The 15510-nt window shown below is 41.3% G+C and overlaps 1 protein-coding gene across 2 annotated transcripts in view; it reads right to left on the bottom strand.

Moving 5' to 3' along the window:
• FHIT (fragile histidine triad) overlaps positions 1 to 15510 on the bottom strand; it is a 733138-nt gene that overhangs the window by 246764 nt on the left and 470864 nt on the right. For both annotated transcript variants that reach the window (XM_005868429.2, XM_014541387.1), the window contains exons 2-3: positions 2714 to 2859; positions 507 to 536 (exon numbers count right to left, since the gene is read on the bottom strand). In XM_005868429.2, the coding sequence (XP_005868491.1) occupies positions 507 to 536; positions 2714 to 2859 (176 nt within the window). The remainder of the gene's footprint in view (positions 1 to 506; positions 537 to 2713; positions 2860 to 15510) is intronic.

Consider the following 15510-nt stretch of genomic DNA (forward strand, 5'->3'; position numbering starts at 1 on the left):
ATACTTGTGTGGGCAGAGAGGACAGAGAGAAGCAGGGGCGAGGAGTGAAGGGACAACCTGGGGCTCCCACATCCCTGAGCCCTTCACTGGAGAAGGCAGAGGCAAAGCCGACAGTGTGGAAGCCCGAAGGGGTGTCAAAGATGCCCAGGCTCCTATGGGACCCACAAATCCACACCCACCAGTACATATGCTCTTTCCTGGGCATGGCCACACATGAAGTCCCATGACTGCAGTTTCTGTTTTAAGACTCCTTGATTTAGTTTCTGTTTTAGCAGGTGCCCAATAATGATTTTATTACAAAAGGTGAACGTCTTGTAAACTAATGGGAAACATATTGCTTGGCAGAGTTTTTAACGTCAGGATTTATGTCCCTAACACGGAGGGTCTCTCTCTGACCTCGAAGATAACACAATGAAACAGCAATGTGCTGCCATGACTCAGTGTGAGTTTCTGTTAGTTCTCATAATCGCCCCTGATTCATTTGTATGCATATAATGAGCACTCACCTTCACAGTCTGTCCAGCTTCGGGGCCATCCTACAAGGAGGGAAAAAACACAGAGGTGAGAATGGAGCTGGTTATCTCCAGCTTATTCAGAAATATCCCCTGTTAATAATTTAGGTCCAATTTCATTGTGTGTCCATTTACATTATTCTCCTGGGAACCATTCGCTTCAAATGTGTGGGACCAAGCAGTTCTCCATTTCTACCTGAGAGTAAGTCAGAAGTTATGTATAAAAATGACATAAATTATCCAGTGAGCCAACCCCTTGCTACTTTTCATGCTCTTTGCTCTTGGCTATGGTTTCAGTTGCATTAAAGGGAGGTGAAGTATCACACATTTTGGTTATCTTTAAATCAGATGTAGTTTAATTAAGGTCTGACTACTTCAAATCTCTACTCAGGAAATCTGCTATAAACATAATTCATTAAGCAAGAATATGGGCTGTCTCATACAGGACTGGCATCCCAGAGCATGCCCTACGTGGCTGTTCTGACCTTGCGGGGGAGAGATGGGAGTGTTCATTGTAGCCGGGCCTTTTGCCCATCCTGGCTCCTTCTCTCTGCTTTCTGAAGCCCCACAGAAGTATTTGCTTAATTGAAAATGAACAACCTCACCCAGTCACCAGGCATCATACAAAGTCAAAGCGAGGGCTGAGCAGCTTTGGGATCTCAGAACAAGCAATGTGTCTACAATCAGAAATTCCAAGCTGAACTAGAGCACTGCAACTTTAGGCAAGTCTTCCTACCACTATGACCTACACTAATGGGATGGGAAATCTTGCCCTGCGGTGGGGCCAGGGCTGTATGACCTGTGGTTTTCAAACTTGGAGTCACAACCCACCAGAAGGTCAGGAAGTCAACGGAATGGGTTGTGTCAACACTAAAAACAAATCAGATAATAACACAAAATCTATTAGAATATATAGAATGGCTAAACATTGTCTTCTGAAATGCTGGTTTCCTATATGTATGTGCATGTGGGGGTATACATGATTGTGAAATAAATATATATCTTACTGTGGGGTGAAGTTAAAAGAAGTTTGAAGGTACTCAAAGCACAAGTCAGTTCTGTATTTATGGAATTAACTTTGTAGTGAATCGTGTGAGATACCCAGTACTAGCCATTTTCTGTATGTGTGGGTTTCCTGTTAGTATTTCATTAAACGCTGACAGCTGTCTTCCCCAGGTGCCTTCATTCAATCCCTCTGGAAACAAGATTTGTAGCATAAGTTTGATCACCCCACCCTGACCCTAACTGTTTGAGGAGATTCAAATGGTTTGACATACAACACACACACACACACACACACACACACAGGTTTTACAGGGAAGTTTAAATACTATTAACACAGACATAGTGGCCAAAAAGAATTTTTTATGAGAAGCAGATGAGCATTTCTAGTCAGAGCCTTTCATAACCTGAAAACCTTGACTTTCTTTATCTGTTCCATTTGGTAGAGAGCGGAGGAGGGCAGAGGAAGGATGTTAACTATTCAGTTCAGCTAAAGCACCGACTACAAGGTCTCATGTTGTGGAATAATCCATAATCCATTTTTCCCCCAAAGGGTTATTGTAGAGTCACCAACTTTCAAGGCTACAAGGACTTTACTATGTATTGATACCCACGGGGCACCGTTTGACAAGTGTTGACTCACCTCTGCCTGAGGGTCTCCAGGGATCAGGGGTCTCATTTCTTTACCAGGCAGCTGGCCACACGAGCTATTCAATCCATGTAGAGTCTGACCAATCCATAATCAATCACTGAGACTTGATTTATGGACGGAGAAAAGGTCTGCTCTCTGCAGGCCAGGCCCCACCTAACTTGCATATCTCAACTCGACTGGAAGTTGAGCAGAGCTAAACCAGGCAGTGTTTAAAACACAGTCACCATGGAATGAAAGTGTCTCGCCCAGCCCTAGCTCTAGTGAAAGGTATGGAATGCTGGGAAGCCCATTAGGTTACATGTCCGTGACGCCCACCTGTCTTGTAAGCAATGCTGCCGACATGATCTCAGCTGATATTCCACAGTCTACCGTGGGGTCCGTGGACAGTAGGGTGGTCCTGGATTAGTTCTATCCTTTTCTGCTATTATGTCAGACATGAATAACCACAGCCGCCTTCCCACTAGGCTGGCCAGTTCAAAGGGGGGCAACGCCCAGTGCTAGGGTTTGAAAAGGAAGAAAACTAATCTCTGAGCATCTGTTCACTCACCTGCATAGCAAAAGTAAGAGAAGTCCCCTGGAAATGCTTTTCCACCACCGTGCCGACCCTCTGGGTGGCCTGAAACAAATCAGCCACTTCATCAGGACGCAGGTCTCGGAAGCGCTCCACTGGCCGAAGGGGACACACCAGGACATCTGCAGTGAGGTCTGTTAAGGATCACTCTGCTTGCTGTTTTCCCAGAAAGTGTATGCCCACAGGATTACATCCCCATCCCTTTTGTCTCTGAACTCTCAAAGACAAAAAATCAAGAAACAAATATTTATCAACCACCAAACTCTAAGGGGTTCAAAGAAGACTTATAAACATGGTTTATTGCACTGTGAAGGAGAAGCTGGGATGAGCTGGAGAAATTCTTAGAAGAACAAGGAACATTAGTGTTTCAGAGAGACTCGAGTGCTGGCTGAGATAATTATGCCAAGAGGCAAGCTATCTTCCGGTCTATTATTTCCTGACCTTATTCTAAAGTTCTGGCCTCTTAAGCAGCCGGAGGTACTGGGCTGGAAAAGCAACTAGAATAGCCAGTTGGTGTCTCAAACAAGAGCATCATGATTAAAATTTTAATTTCAATATCTCTTTGAAGAAATATGTAATGAAAATATAATAGTAGTTTTATTTATTTTATTTTTAAAACCAGTGTAGACATTCTGAAAACATATAGTGCATTTCACCTATAACCAATAGATGTATCATGTGGTTGAACAATTTATGACAAGGATTCTGCAAACTGATTATTAAGAATTCAAGAAGGCAGTTAAAAGGCCCAGTTGGTTGAGCAATGTCCCATGGTTCAATTCCCAGTCAGGGCACATGCTCCAGTTGTGGGCTAGATCTGCAGTAAGGGGTGTGAAGGAAGCAGCCGATTGATGTTTCCTCTCTCCCTCTCCCTTCCTCTCTCACTAAAATAATTTTTTTAAAAAGTATTGAAAAAAAAAAGAAGGCAGTTAAAGGTAAATCATTAAATTACGAAAAGGAATCCCTGCTGTTGCAAATACAGTGGGGCCTTGACTTACGAGTGTCCCGACTAATGAGTTCTTCGAGATACGAGCCGTCTCTTGGCCAATTTTTTGCTTTGAGTTGCAAGCTAAAATTCGGGTTACGAGCCAGCTTCAGATACCCCACCGCTAGTTGGCACAGCGAACGCCACAGTGAACGCCACAACATCAGCCCAGCATCATGTGTCTCAGTCGTTCACTTTTTGATTTGACATACGAGTAATTTGAGTTACGAGCTCCATCACAGAACGAATTAAACTCGTAAGTCAAGGCCCCACTGTAAAAGTATCTTAATGCATTCTATAAGTTTGACAAGTCAACATATTTACATTATTAGTCTGAACAAGCAACACGATCTAGAGAAAAATGATATATACATTTGATCATTTGTTGATAGCAAATTAATATTTAATGTTACATCATTAATAAAACTTCAGTTATCTTTTGTATTTGAAATCATCATATATGTGTGGATATATACATATATACACTTATGCACACATATGCATACACATAAGTTATATTAACTTTTGCTCTGGCCTGGTGGCTTGGTTGGTTGGTAGCTTGGTCATCCCATACACCAAAAGGTTGTAGGTTTGATTCCTGGTCAGGGTGTGTAGGGGAGACAATCTGTCATATTGATGTTTTTCTCCCTTTTTCTCTCCCTGCCTCCATCCCTTTCTTCCTCTCACTCAAAAAATCAATAAAAACATATCTTCGGGTGAGGACTTGGAAAAAAAAAAGGTATATTAACTTTTGTTTAATTTTTAGATACCAGCAGGAGGTAAAAAGCACTTTAGTGTTCTTTTCTGTTTCTTTTTTCCTTTTTTCTTGTTTTAAGAGAACCTGCTGCTGCCTGGAGCTAAGCAGCTAAAGGTCATAATAAAACCACAATTCTACAGTCTCGCCAGAATCTTGAGCATTTTAGCCCATCACAACATTGATAGGACTCAGGCCCCAGGGAAAATGCAGTGAGCTCAGCCGGACAGGTCTGCTTTCCATAAGAGAAGAGGAAAAAAAGAGGGAAAGCTGATTAATTTTTCTCATAATCAGGAAGTTCATGTCAACAGTAAACTAGGAAAAGGAGCATTTGTTTAATCTGAGCTCATTTTTCAAGAGAGAAGGGAGGCCTTCACCCACAGGGCATCTGATACTTAGAAAGATAATTATCCTTTGGCAGGGCTGTTTTATTATCATGGGTCAATGAACCGTTTAGAAATGAAGAATTTCCTTTCATTTCCTTTTAGCAGATCGCCAGTCTCCACTCCCACTAGTTGCTTTTCTTTGTTAAAGGAGACCTTCCCCCATCTTCCTCCTTCTTGCATTAATTTACACCCACCCTGGGCCCTGACTTCATCAAACCACAGCAAGATGAGGACCCTGCACGCTTCCAGCCATCCACACAAAGAAACTGGGTGGGGAAGAAACAACATTTTATTTAAACAATTACTTACTGTGAACACTGGTGGGATGAATCTGACAATCTTTGTAACTTTAGTCATATCAATGACATCTGAAAGGGTTTTCTCAGTATCATAAAAAATCTTATTGTATTATCTGTCCATTTTGTGAATCTGATGCTAAGGATTGGCTTGTCCAAATGTCTAATGATTTAAAATACTTATGGAACCAAATAAAAATGTCTGAATTTGTCATATGTTTTATCCTGTGCAGTATATCCAACCAGAGAGTAATACATCACATATATTTATTATTTTAATTAAACATTAATAATGGTAATACAACATGTCACAAAACAGTTAAATAGGCTAAACACATTCTCATCTAGGTGCCTATTTTTCACCAGCCTATTTAGCAACGCTGACCTGATATATACTAGGACATACTCTGCAACCCAACCCTTTGTTAATAAACCATTTTATCTGCACATAACACACACACATTTCTATGCAAATCATAAGATAAATAAAGACCACTTTTCATATGGGTGAAGTGTTCATATGGGTGATGGATGATCATTTTTCTTCATTTTGTTAGAACTTAGAGGATGGCCAAAGAGGCGTCTTAACCCGGAAGTGGCTGCAAAGGTGGGCTCCACACAACTCTAGAGGCGGTTGATGGGTCTGGAGCTACACAGGGTGAAGTTCTGGAGCTCTGGGCTGTGTGAGTAGTTGACCTGGCCAGTAGCAGGTTGACTAGCCACACTCCCTGGGCCATTCTAGACTCTAATCAGAAAGTCAGGACCAACCACTGTCCTTCAGTTCCTAACAGGAGTGGGAACATCTGGCCTGCGGGCCATATAAAGCCCATAAAATCATTTGGTCTGGCCCTGCCAAGGCATTAGGGGTGAGTTCATTAAATGTTTGACCAAATATAGCAGGCTAATTGTTAGGTTGATAATTTTGTATGGCCCGTGAATGAGTGATGTTATAAATATCCAACTATCCAAACCTTGGCAGCAAAAAGGTTCCCCACCCCTGCTTTAAAGCTATAGCACAGCGGTTCTCAACCTGTGGGTCGCGACCCCTTTGGCTGTTGAACGACCCTTTCACAGCGGTCGCCTAAGACCATCCTGCATATCAGATATTTACATTACGATTCATAACAGTAGCAACATTACAGTTATGAAGTAGCAACGAAAATAATTTTATGGTTGGGTCACAACATGAGGAACTGTATTTAAAGGGCCAGAAGGTTGAGAACCACTGTTATAGCAGAAAAGAGCCTCTCCCTAAACCTCACCACAGGCACATCCTGACGAATGCCCACCCACCTCCCGACCTCCCTCCCCTTCCCCACCCTCTCCTGCACACTGTGCACCTGTCACTTTTGCTTTCTTTCTGTTCCTCAAACACAGTAAGCTCCTTCCCAGATATACAGCCTTTATCCTGGCTGTGTGTTCTTCCTAAGATGCATATGGTCGCTTCTTTCTTATTCAGATTCTGATTCCAATGCTGCTCTCTCAGTGGGACACTTAACTGCTGGGTGGTTTAAACTGCTACCTGCTTACTCACTCTTACATCACTATGTTAATCTTGCCTTGGCCTTTGCCACTAGCTGGTAGTTTTCTTGGTCGGTTGCCACCTTCCCAGGTGAGAAAATAAACTTGACAAGAGTGAGAACTTAGTCTTGTTTACTGATATTTCATCACCGCCTATACCACCAGAGACATTTAATAAGTATTGCTGGGATGAATGAATAAATAATAAACCAGATCCCGATATCAGTCACCTTGGAGTACTAGAACCCTGAGGAAATTCACTTACTTTTCAATTATCTATACAAGATTGGGATAGTTTGCAAGATTTTTTTTTTAATTCAAAGAGATTTATCCTTAATATCCAGCATAGTTAGAACTAATGTTGGATGAGAGCTAAGGAAATGTAAACTCATTTGTAATGTAAACTAATTTTCACATGAGCCCAAAGGAAATATAATTATGAAGGTAAAATCCTTTATAAATATCCTTTTATAATTAGAAAGAAGTGGTTTCTAGAATATTCAGAATCTCAGATAAACTATGTATAGAAAAATACTGCTTTATACTATGAATAGGAAATGTCATTCATTTGTGCACTCAGCAAACTGTGAGCACCAGTTAGTGTAGACACAATGTGAGGCTCTGAGATAGCAAAGGAGAGAAAGAAGCTGCTCTTGCCCTCCAGGCCAGGCTGCAGGCATTGAGGCAGAGGGCTGCAGTACTGGGGGAGGCACAGACCACACATAGAAGCAGAGAAACCTGGGGCACCTTCGTGAGGCAAGGGTTCCAGGGTAACCATGAGTAAACTCCGAATTGGATAGATCAGTCCATGGCTACCTGGACATATAAACGGGTTCATAAAGGATTTCGAGCAGGTAAGCAAACTTTTTCTGCAAAGGACCAGATGTAAATATTTAGGGTTTGGTGGGCCATATGCCCAAGCAGCCATAGACAATGCAAACACTAATAGGTGTGGCTATAAACAACAAGAGGAGGCTGGCCAGATTTGGCTCATGGGCCTTAAAGTGTCAACTCCAGATATAGAGGAATCTCATTCGAAAGAGCTAACTAAGGGAAATCGGAAGTACTGGGGGCCTATTCTTGTTTCCCTAAATTGAGGACTGTAATGCTAGCTTAATAGCATATTAGATGAAGATTAGAGTATCTCACAAAATTTAACTGTCCAAGAAAAATATCTGAGCATGATAAAGCATATTTTTATTTGAAATCATCAGATATGTGTGGGTATATACATATACACACTTATGCATACAAACACATACACACATGACCTTCTACAATGCTTCTGATACTTTCAAGAGCAATCACACACACACACACACACACACACACACACACACACACACACACGGGCAATCACAACCAGAAAATGTTATGCTATTGACACCATGAAATAAATCATGAGTGTTTCTGCCCAACGCAAGCCAAAGGCATTTTTGGCATCTCTAATTGGGAAAATGCAGCATATCATCTGCAAACAAGCAAGAACACCAAATCCGTGTGCTATTTACAAATTCATCTGAGAATAAAATACTTTCTCAAAATAAGTGCGTATGCCTCAGAAGAAAACACCATATTGCTGGAAGATGGTAGGTATGTGCTACATGTTTCTCCTAGACAAACAATTCAGGGAAAGCAAATTAATTCTGAAGAAGAGCAGACAGCGCTTATAATTCTACTACCACTGTTCATATGCCAATGATTTTAAGGTAATATCACAGATGCAGTGTAATTTAATATGGAGACTCTTAGGCTTTGCTAATGGACAATTCCCATATCATACATAGGCTATAAGAACACACTTCTCCTGTGTTGCTTGAGATTAACACCTCTGAAGAGACTCTTTAGCTAACATGCAATGATAACCTTACAGAAGTTAATCTACTCAAATGAATTTATTTTGTTAATCCTTACCTGAGGATTTCCCCCCCCCCATTTATTTTTAGAGTGAGTGGAAGGGAGGATTCACATATTAAATGAATTTAATATATGTTGATCCACACACCTCACACATGAAAACCTGTGAAAGAGATTAGCACATGGAATCTGGTCTCTCCCTGCCATCTAAAGTAGAGACAGCCACTTAGTAATAAGGCTTTGTAAAAGAAAAGAAAGATAATAGTTACAATTTAGTTCCTTCAGTCAACAGAGATTCCTTGTAGTAGAGGAAAGTCAGAGAAGAATTCTTACTGCAGATGAGAGCTAGAGGGGACTTTACAAACGGGGGAGTAATTCAAACAAGATTGACTGGCTCATCCATCCATCCCACAACGAAAGCCTCTCTCAGTCCAGGGCTTGTACTACAATTGAGGATGCCAAGATGAATACAGCGGAGTAACTGACCTTGAAGAGTTCACACTCTAATGTCCCAAACTGTCATGCAGTGTAAACAGATCATTACAACACAGATGAGTGCCATTGATAGAAATCAGTACAGAATGTTGTGGGAGCACAGAGGAGGCAGCCTCTGACTCTGCCCAGGGGTTAGATAAACTGTTCAGGATGGGCTGGCATTTCAATTTTCTAAAACCAGCAACTATTTCTCTAAATTTGGACCAATTCAGTCCTTGAAAATGGTCTAATAACTTATGGTTAGTTGTTAGGCATTCCTCCTTTGACCAACATCACTCTTTCATTTATATATGTACTTGCATTTACTTAATCTTTCCAACCAACTCATAAAACACTTTTATAATTCCTATTTTGCATTTGAGGATATTGAAACTTATAGAAAATAGCAAACTTGTGCAAGACAGCACACACCAAACGTGAGACTAACACTAGACTCCAACCCAAGCCTGCCTGATTCTGAAGTCCCTGTTACCACAGCTCTGTGATGCGTGCTTTTTATAACTTTCATGACCAGTCTTTGCTTACCCTCTTACTAAAAGTATGCCCTCCATTCCCGGAGTCCCTCTCTTCATGGAAGAGAATCAGGGATTTCATGAAATTCAAAGATATTATGCAAAACTGCTAAAGGCTTTGAAACGCCTAGCCTTGAATGAAGAAAGCAGAGGCAACACGCAATCCCCTGGTGGAAGAGGGCCTCGGTGCTGGGCAGAGGAGGTGGTGAGTATGCCCTCATCCTAACAGAGACCTGAGAGCAAGCACGTCAGAAATGAGAGAACCACCTTGCACCAGGGGATCAGCAGGAGGAAGCAAGTCCAGGTGCAGAGCCTGCATTTTGGCCCTTTTCCATCTTTGAACTTGGGTTGCTTCAAGGTAACTTCGGCTACCCCGGGCTGCCAGACTCAAGTAAAGTTAGATATTACGATCGATGCCAATGGATTACACTGTCAGACACACTGAAAAATCCCTTTACTTTTGGACAGTCTAATTATTGGGAGTCATTGACTTCCTCATAGCATCATTTATATCACCAAGGACTACTAGAAACCTGGTAATGCCTTTACACCCCTCTTCCTCTCCACTTTCACCACCAACCCAGAAGTGACTGTCTCTGTCCTTTTGGATGTAAACACTTAGTGTTTTTTGCCACATGACAGTGTTATGACAATAAGCCAGGCCCCGCGGTGAACTCTTGCTGACATACAGCAAACCCAGAATACACACAGTGAAAGAAAGAAATCAGATGGAATCTTTGCACTAGTCAAGTACCTCAAGTTGTTGTGGAAGATTATTCACAAATATTACTCCAAGAATCCTTCCCATCCTATATGCCCCTTTGCAAAGTGACTTTGCTCCTCTTTGCATTGAGAGGTAGAGTGTGTGTCCCCTCCCCTTGAATCTGGGCTGGCCTGTGACTTGCTTTGATCAGTGGGATGTGGTAGAAGTGTTGCTTGTGACTTTCCATGTTTAGGCATTAACAGAATGTGTATCTTCTGGGTCCTGTCCTCTTGGACCCTGAGATAAACATGCTGTGAACAGCCCAGCCAGCCTGTTGGGGAATAAGAGTTACATGGAGGAGAACTGAGATCCCCCAGCTGATAGCCAAATGCTACTGTCAGGCCTTCCAAGCCCAGGAGAGCCACTGACTGACTGACTTCCGAACTTCTGTATCTATTAGCTATGGCCACATACTGAACTACCCTGAAAACACAGGGGTTTAATATAACCTTCATTTGTTTTCTTATTATGATTCTGTGGGTAGTTTTTGCTGCTGGCCCCACCTGGGCTCACTCATGCACCTGCTTTCAGTTGGCTCAGGTGGGTGCACTGGGCCTCTACTCTCCATGCTCTTAAATTCCATCTCCTGATAGGAGGAGGGGAAAGACCACATTGAAAAGAGGTGTGAGCACTCAAATTCATGTAGTAGCGAGGGGCATTATTACAACAATCTACCAAAGTTGGTAATTCTGAAAGAAGTTCTGAGGATTTTGCAAATTAACAGGTGCCCAAGGTATCTTGCATGTCCTAGTGAGTGTATACAACCAAGGCATTTTAGAGCTGGGATGGATCCTAAGCATTATCTACTCTAGTAGTTTCCTTGTTGGAAAAAAAATGGGAGTTAGAAACATTAATTGATTTGTTCAAAGTCACACAGTTAGGGACACAAGTGGAATTGAAATTCAGCTGTTTGGCTTTCCAAACCAAAGTTATTTTTATGACACGTCAGATGAAAAAATGTTGCACCTCAGCCACATGTTCTAATGCTAAACCTCTGGCAGATAGCAATACTCCACTGCATAATTCTCTCTGATACAGAGAGACTCAGAATCCTTGTCAATCCTGACCTCTGAGCAGTCACCACCAATGGGCATGGAACACGAGATGGATGTGTCCTTTCTGTGGCTCCCCTATGGCCTCATGAATGATGGAAGCAACCGTAAAGGCCCGGTGGAGTCAAGAACAAAGTGAGATTTTGTGAAAGTGAGACTCTGCCCAACTGCATCCAATGTTCGTTATGTTGCTACACTTTTTATTCAAAATTAATTTGATAAGTTCAAAACTTGCTCATCAAGGATAATAATTGATGGTTAAAAAATAATTGTATGAGCATTTCCATGACAAATATGAAATATTTAAGTACAGAGTGGTGACAGAGAAATGGAAATGTACTAATTTAGATGATTAATTCAAGAAGACAGCAGAATATTATTCTCAGACTTGCTCCCATTTATTTTTCTATATACGATCTATCCTAGGGATTCTGATTATAAAAGTCACTAAAATAAATCAAACCATCAAAATATCATTGATTCTGATGAGGCTGGTCAGCATGTGTGTATGTGAATATGGAGTAAGTCTGTATCAAATGACACGACAAAGGATTAGTCATTCTTCTAGACTAATAATAAAGAAGAGTCTATATTCATTTCTACTGCAGATCAATAATCAGTTCAGTGACATGCAAAGAACTTCTGCAGACCCTTGTAATGAATTAATTGCTCTAACAAATAATCCTAGACCTACTATTTAAAGTAATTCTTAATGTCACTTCAAAAACAACAGGATGGGCTGTGAGGTATTTTTAAAGAGAAGATTCAATTTATTTAATGTCAATAGCACAGTTGTGGAGCTGTGTACCAAATAGATGGCATCTTAATAAATAATCTACTATTCATTAATATAGGCACGAAAGGTAGAAATGTTAATCCCCAAAATTAAGAAACACAATTCTGATGAAGCAGCTTGCCAGTTTGGGCCACATCTTTCTTTACTGGATATTAACATAACCATTTCAGTAACTCAATGAAGACCATGAGATATGCATCAACCATAAGCATAAATGGCATGGATACAATTTTAAGCAAATTTGATTTTCAGAATGTGATCAATTCCAGGAAAGTGTGATTAAGATAATGGTAGCACTCTGATCCTACCTGGGTCTCAAGGCAAGCATGAATATCTATAAGAATTCCCATGTTTTGTCCTGGAGAACACTTTGGGCCAAAGATACAGTGAGCTGTCAATCACCCGGGGGCAGAGAAGCCAGGAGTCCTGTTCTAGGCAGATCCGCCCTGAGCAATCCCAGAATCCCTCACTGCACTGGCTGCTCAGAGGTGAGAACTACATTCACAGGGAGAAGTAAACAGGCTGCTTGCAAAGAAAGGAAAAGGAAAAAGGACCCTGCAGCCTGGCGGCGGCGGATTCTTTGGTTTAAATTTCACACATGATTCTGTGTATTCTTCAAGGCAGAGGAATCCTGTGTTGATCATCCTAAGAGAATCAGAATTGGCAAGAGTTATGCTTATATGAAACTAAACTTATGGGTAAAGTAAATAATAGCAGAAGGGGAAAGAAAGATTATGTAATATTTGTTCGCTGCCTACTATGTCCTTTAAAGTAGATACTATCATGCCCGTTTTTCCACATTCAGAACTTGAAACTGAACAGGTACAACTATATAACCAAGGTCACAGAGTTATAAAGTAGAAGTCCTGGCTAAGGCCATGTGGTAAAACTGTCTTCGCTGTTTCAATGCCTCCCACGCTCATAAAAGTCTCCATGTACCTACTACAGTGATTGCTACAGTGATTCACCAGAGTGCTGGGTCCATGAGATGTTATTAGACACCACACAGAAAAACAACCTCCTGGTCAAAAAATGATTAAGGAACACTGAATGAAATGAAGTAAAATAAGTTTCCTTACAGCACTACTCAGCAGGATACTTAATGTGCTAATGTTCATTCTGACTTCCCAAGAAGAAGAGACACTATGCAGCATTTCTCATATTTGGTCAAGAATAAAACTATTATAATTTTACTTGTTTCTTTCTTTGTAGAACATTGCATAGAACAAATACTTGAGGGGTGCTCACTGGGAATCCTGAGCATCATTTGCCTAAACATAGAGATACTGGAAGAAGGTTTCTGCTTTTTAAACAAAAGGTAAGCATCCTATTATATGAGCAAAGCAAGAGGGCATTCTGATAAATGAACTGTGCTGAGAAATTAAGCATTGAAATGCATCAATTGGGATGTGGCGATCATTAATGCTATTTGCCAACTACTTGAGGCTCTTGCCATGTCCAGGCACATGATAGAATTATGTGTCCTGGATCTCAGTGGTTGGGTGAAGCTGAAGGAATTCTGGCCGAGGATTTATGAGCAAATGTGATATATGTCCCTTACGGACCAGAACACGTAACTGCCAAAAAGCCCTCTCTCCTTTTCCACGGCACCAGCCTCCTTGGTTGTGCAGTGGGTACCAGACCATCACTGCTGGCTGGTGGGGGCTCTCTCATCATTCATTTGTCCTTACAGCAACAAGAGCAAGTTGGTTAAGTAGGTTTCACCTCTTTTGCTAACTCCAACTAACATGTAGTAGCTGCTTAGAACGGTGTGTTGAAGAGGATTCAGAGGCCCTGGCAGAGATCGGGAGGGAGGAATAGAGGGGTTTATTAGTTTGCATGGCCATGAGGTTGGGAAGAATGCCAGAATACATACTAAGTATCTGCCATTTGTCAATTAAAAAGCAATAAAAACATTTTTCCAAGAATCCCTTTCCCCCTTTCTAATACCATGGAGGTCAGGTCTACTGGTAGGTCTTGAAAGGTCTCTGAGTAACCATTCTAAAAAATATAGTATTCTTGCTATTATCCTGGAGATACAAAGAAATGTGTAATTTAAATAATTCTAGTAAAAAGAGTATTGAAAAAGGAAGTTCTGTCACTCATAAGGTGCAAACATGGGAGTGGGGACAGGCCAAATGACAATGCTGAAAGAGTGCTCCTCAGGGTTAAGCGTTGGAGGGATATTTCAAAGAAAAGGAATAAAATGCACTCAGCAGCCAAAAGAAATACTTAAGGATCATCCTCAATAAAAGATATTTTTTAAAACTACATATATATTCTGCTATGAGAATCACTTCAAAAACTCTGTGAAAAGCTTTTTAGAGTAGATCGGAAAGTAATATAAAAGCTCTGCAATTTACTGGAGATCTGCTGGAAAACCACAAGCAAGATCGATCATTTACACCCTCCACACATGTATATCCTACCAACATGTGAACGAGGAGAGAGCACTCTGAGTGTCTATCCCACAGGGTGACGAGGCTGAAACTCATGCTCACACATGAACACAGTCCTCCCAGGACAAGTTCCAGCAGGTCCCAGAAAACTGGGATTCCCGCTGTGGGTTTGTTTATGCCACTGGAGAGCCACTGGAACTCCAACTTCCATCAGATGGTCAGCACAGCTGGCCAAGCCAATGAAGAAACCCACACTTCACGGACACCAGGTGAAGGCAAACACATGGGCGACAGAGAGACTCTTTCGTGGGAGAAAATAGAGAGGCAATGTGAGGCAGGAAACAGGAGAAAGACATAAAGAGAATGCTTAGCAGGGAAAACATTCTTAGAGGACAGGAACTGTTCCCTAGAAGACAGGTTTACTGGCACCCCTGGTGCCACCCACAGGGTTTTCTACAGAGTAGGCCTTCAGTGAGTATTTGGTGAAAGAGTACTTGGCACACATGCCTCTTCATTGCTTAATCTGAGAAACAATTCTTTCTTGTAAGTAATCCTTCAAGTGTTTCAGGAACTGTAGCTCCTGACAGACCACTGGATCAGACCAGACTGCACTTACGTAAAAACCATTGAGGGAAATGAATTTATCACTAAAACAAACAAACAAATGAACAAAGAGCCCACCTGAGTTCCTAATCTAAAAGAGATCCAGCTAAAGGCATAGAAAAAAATAAATACTAGTATATGATGCTGTCCCTTCGCACATGGAAGGCAGTGCTTGCACTTCAAATGAAAAGCATGTAGACCATCCCTTATTGGAGCTCAGAAAGATCAGAATATAACATTGTTCTCTGCTCTTTTAATAACAATGATAAATCTCTTCTGTAACAAATACAAATGTTGAGAGAAAAAGTATTTCAAAAAGAAGAAAGAGAGCCTTAATTATTCTAAGTTGGCATT

Source organism: Myotis brandtii, unplaced genomic scaffold, assembly GCF_000412655.1.
Source record: "Myotis brandtii unplaced genomic scaffold, ASM41265v1 scaffold268, whole genome shotgun sequence".
Classification (NCBI taxonomy): Eukaryota; Metazoa; Chordata; class Mammalia; order Chiroptera; family Vespertilionidae; genus Myotis; species Myotis brandtii.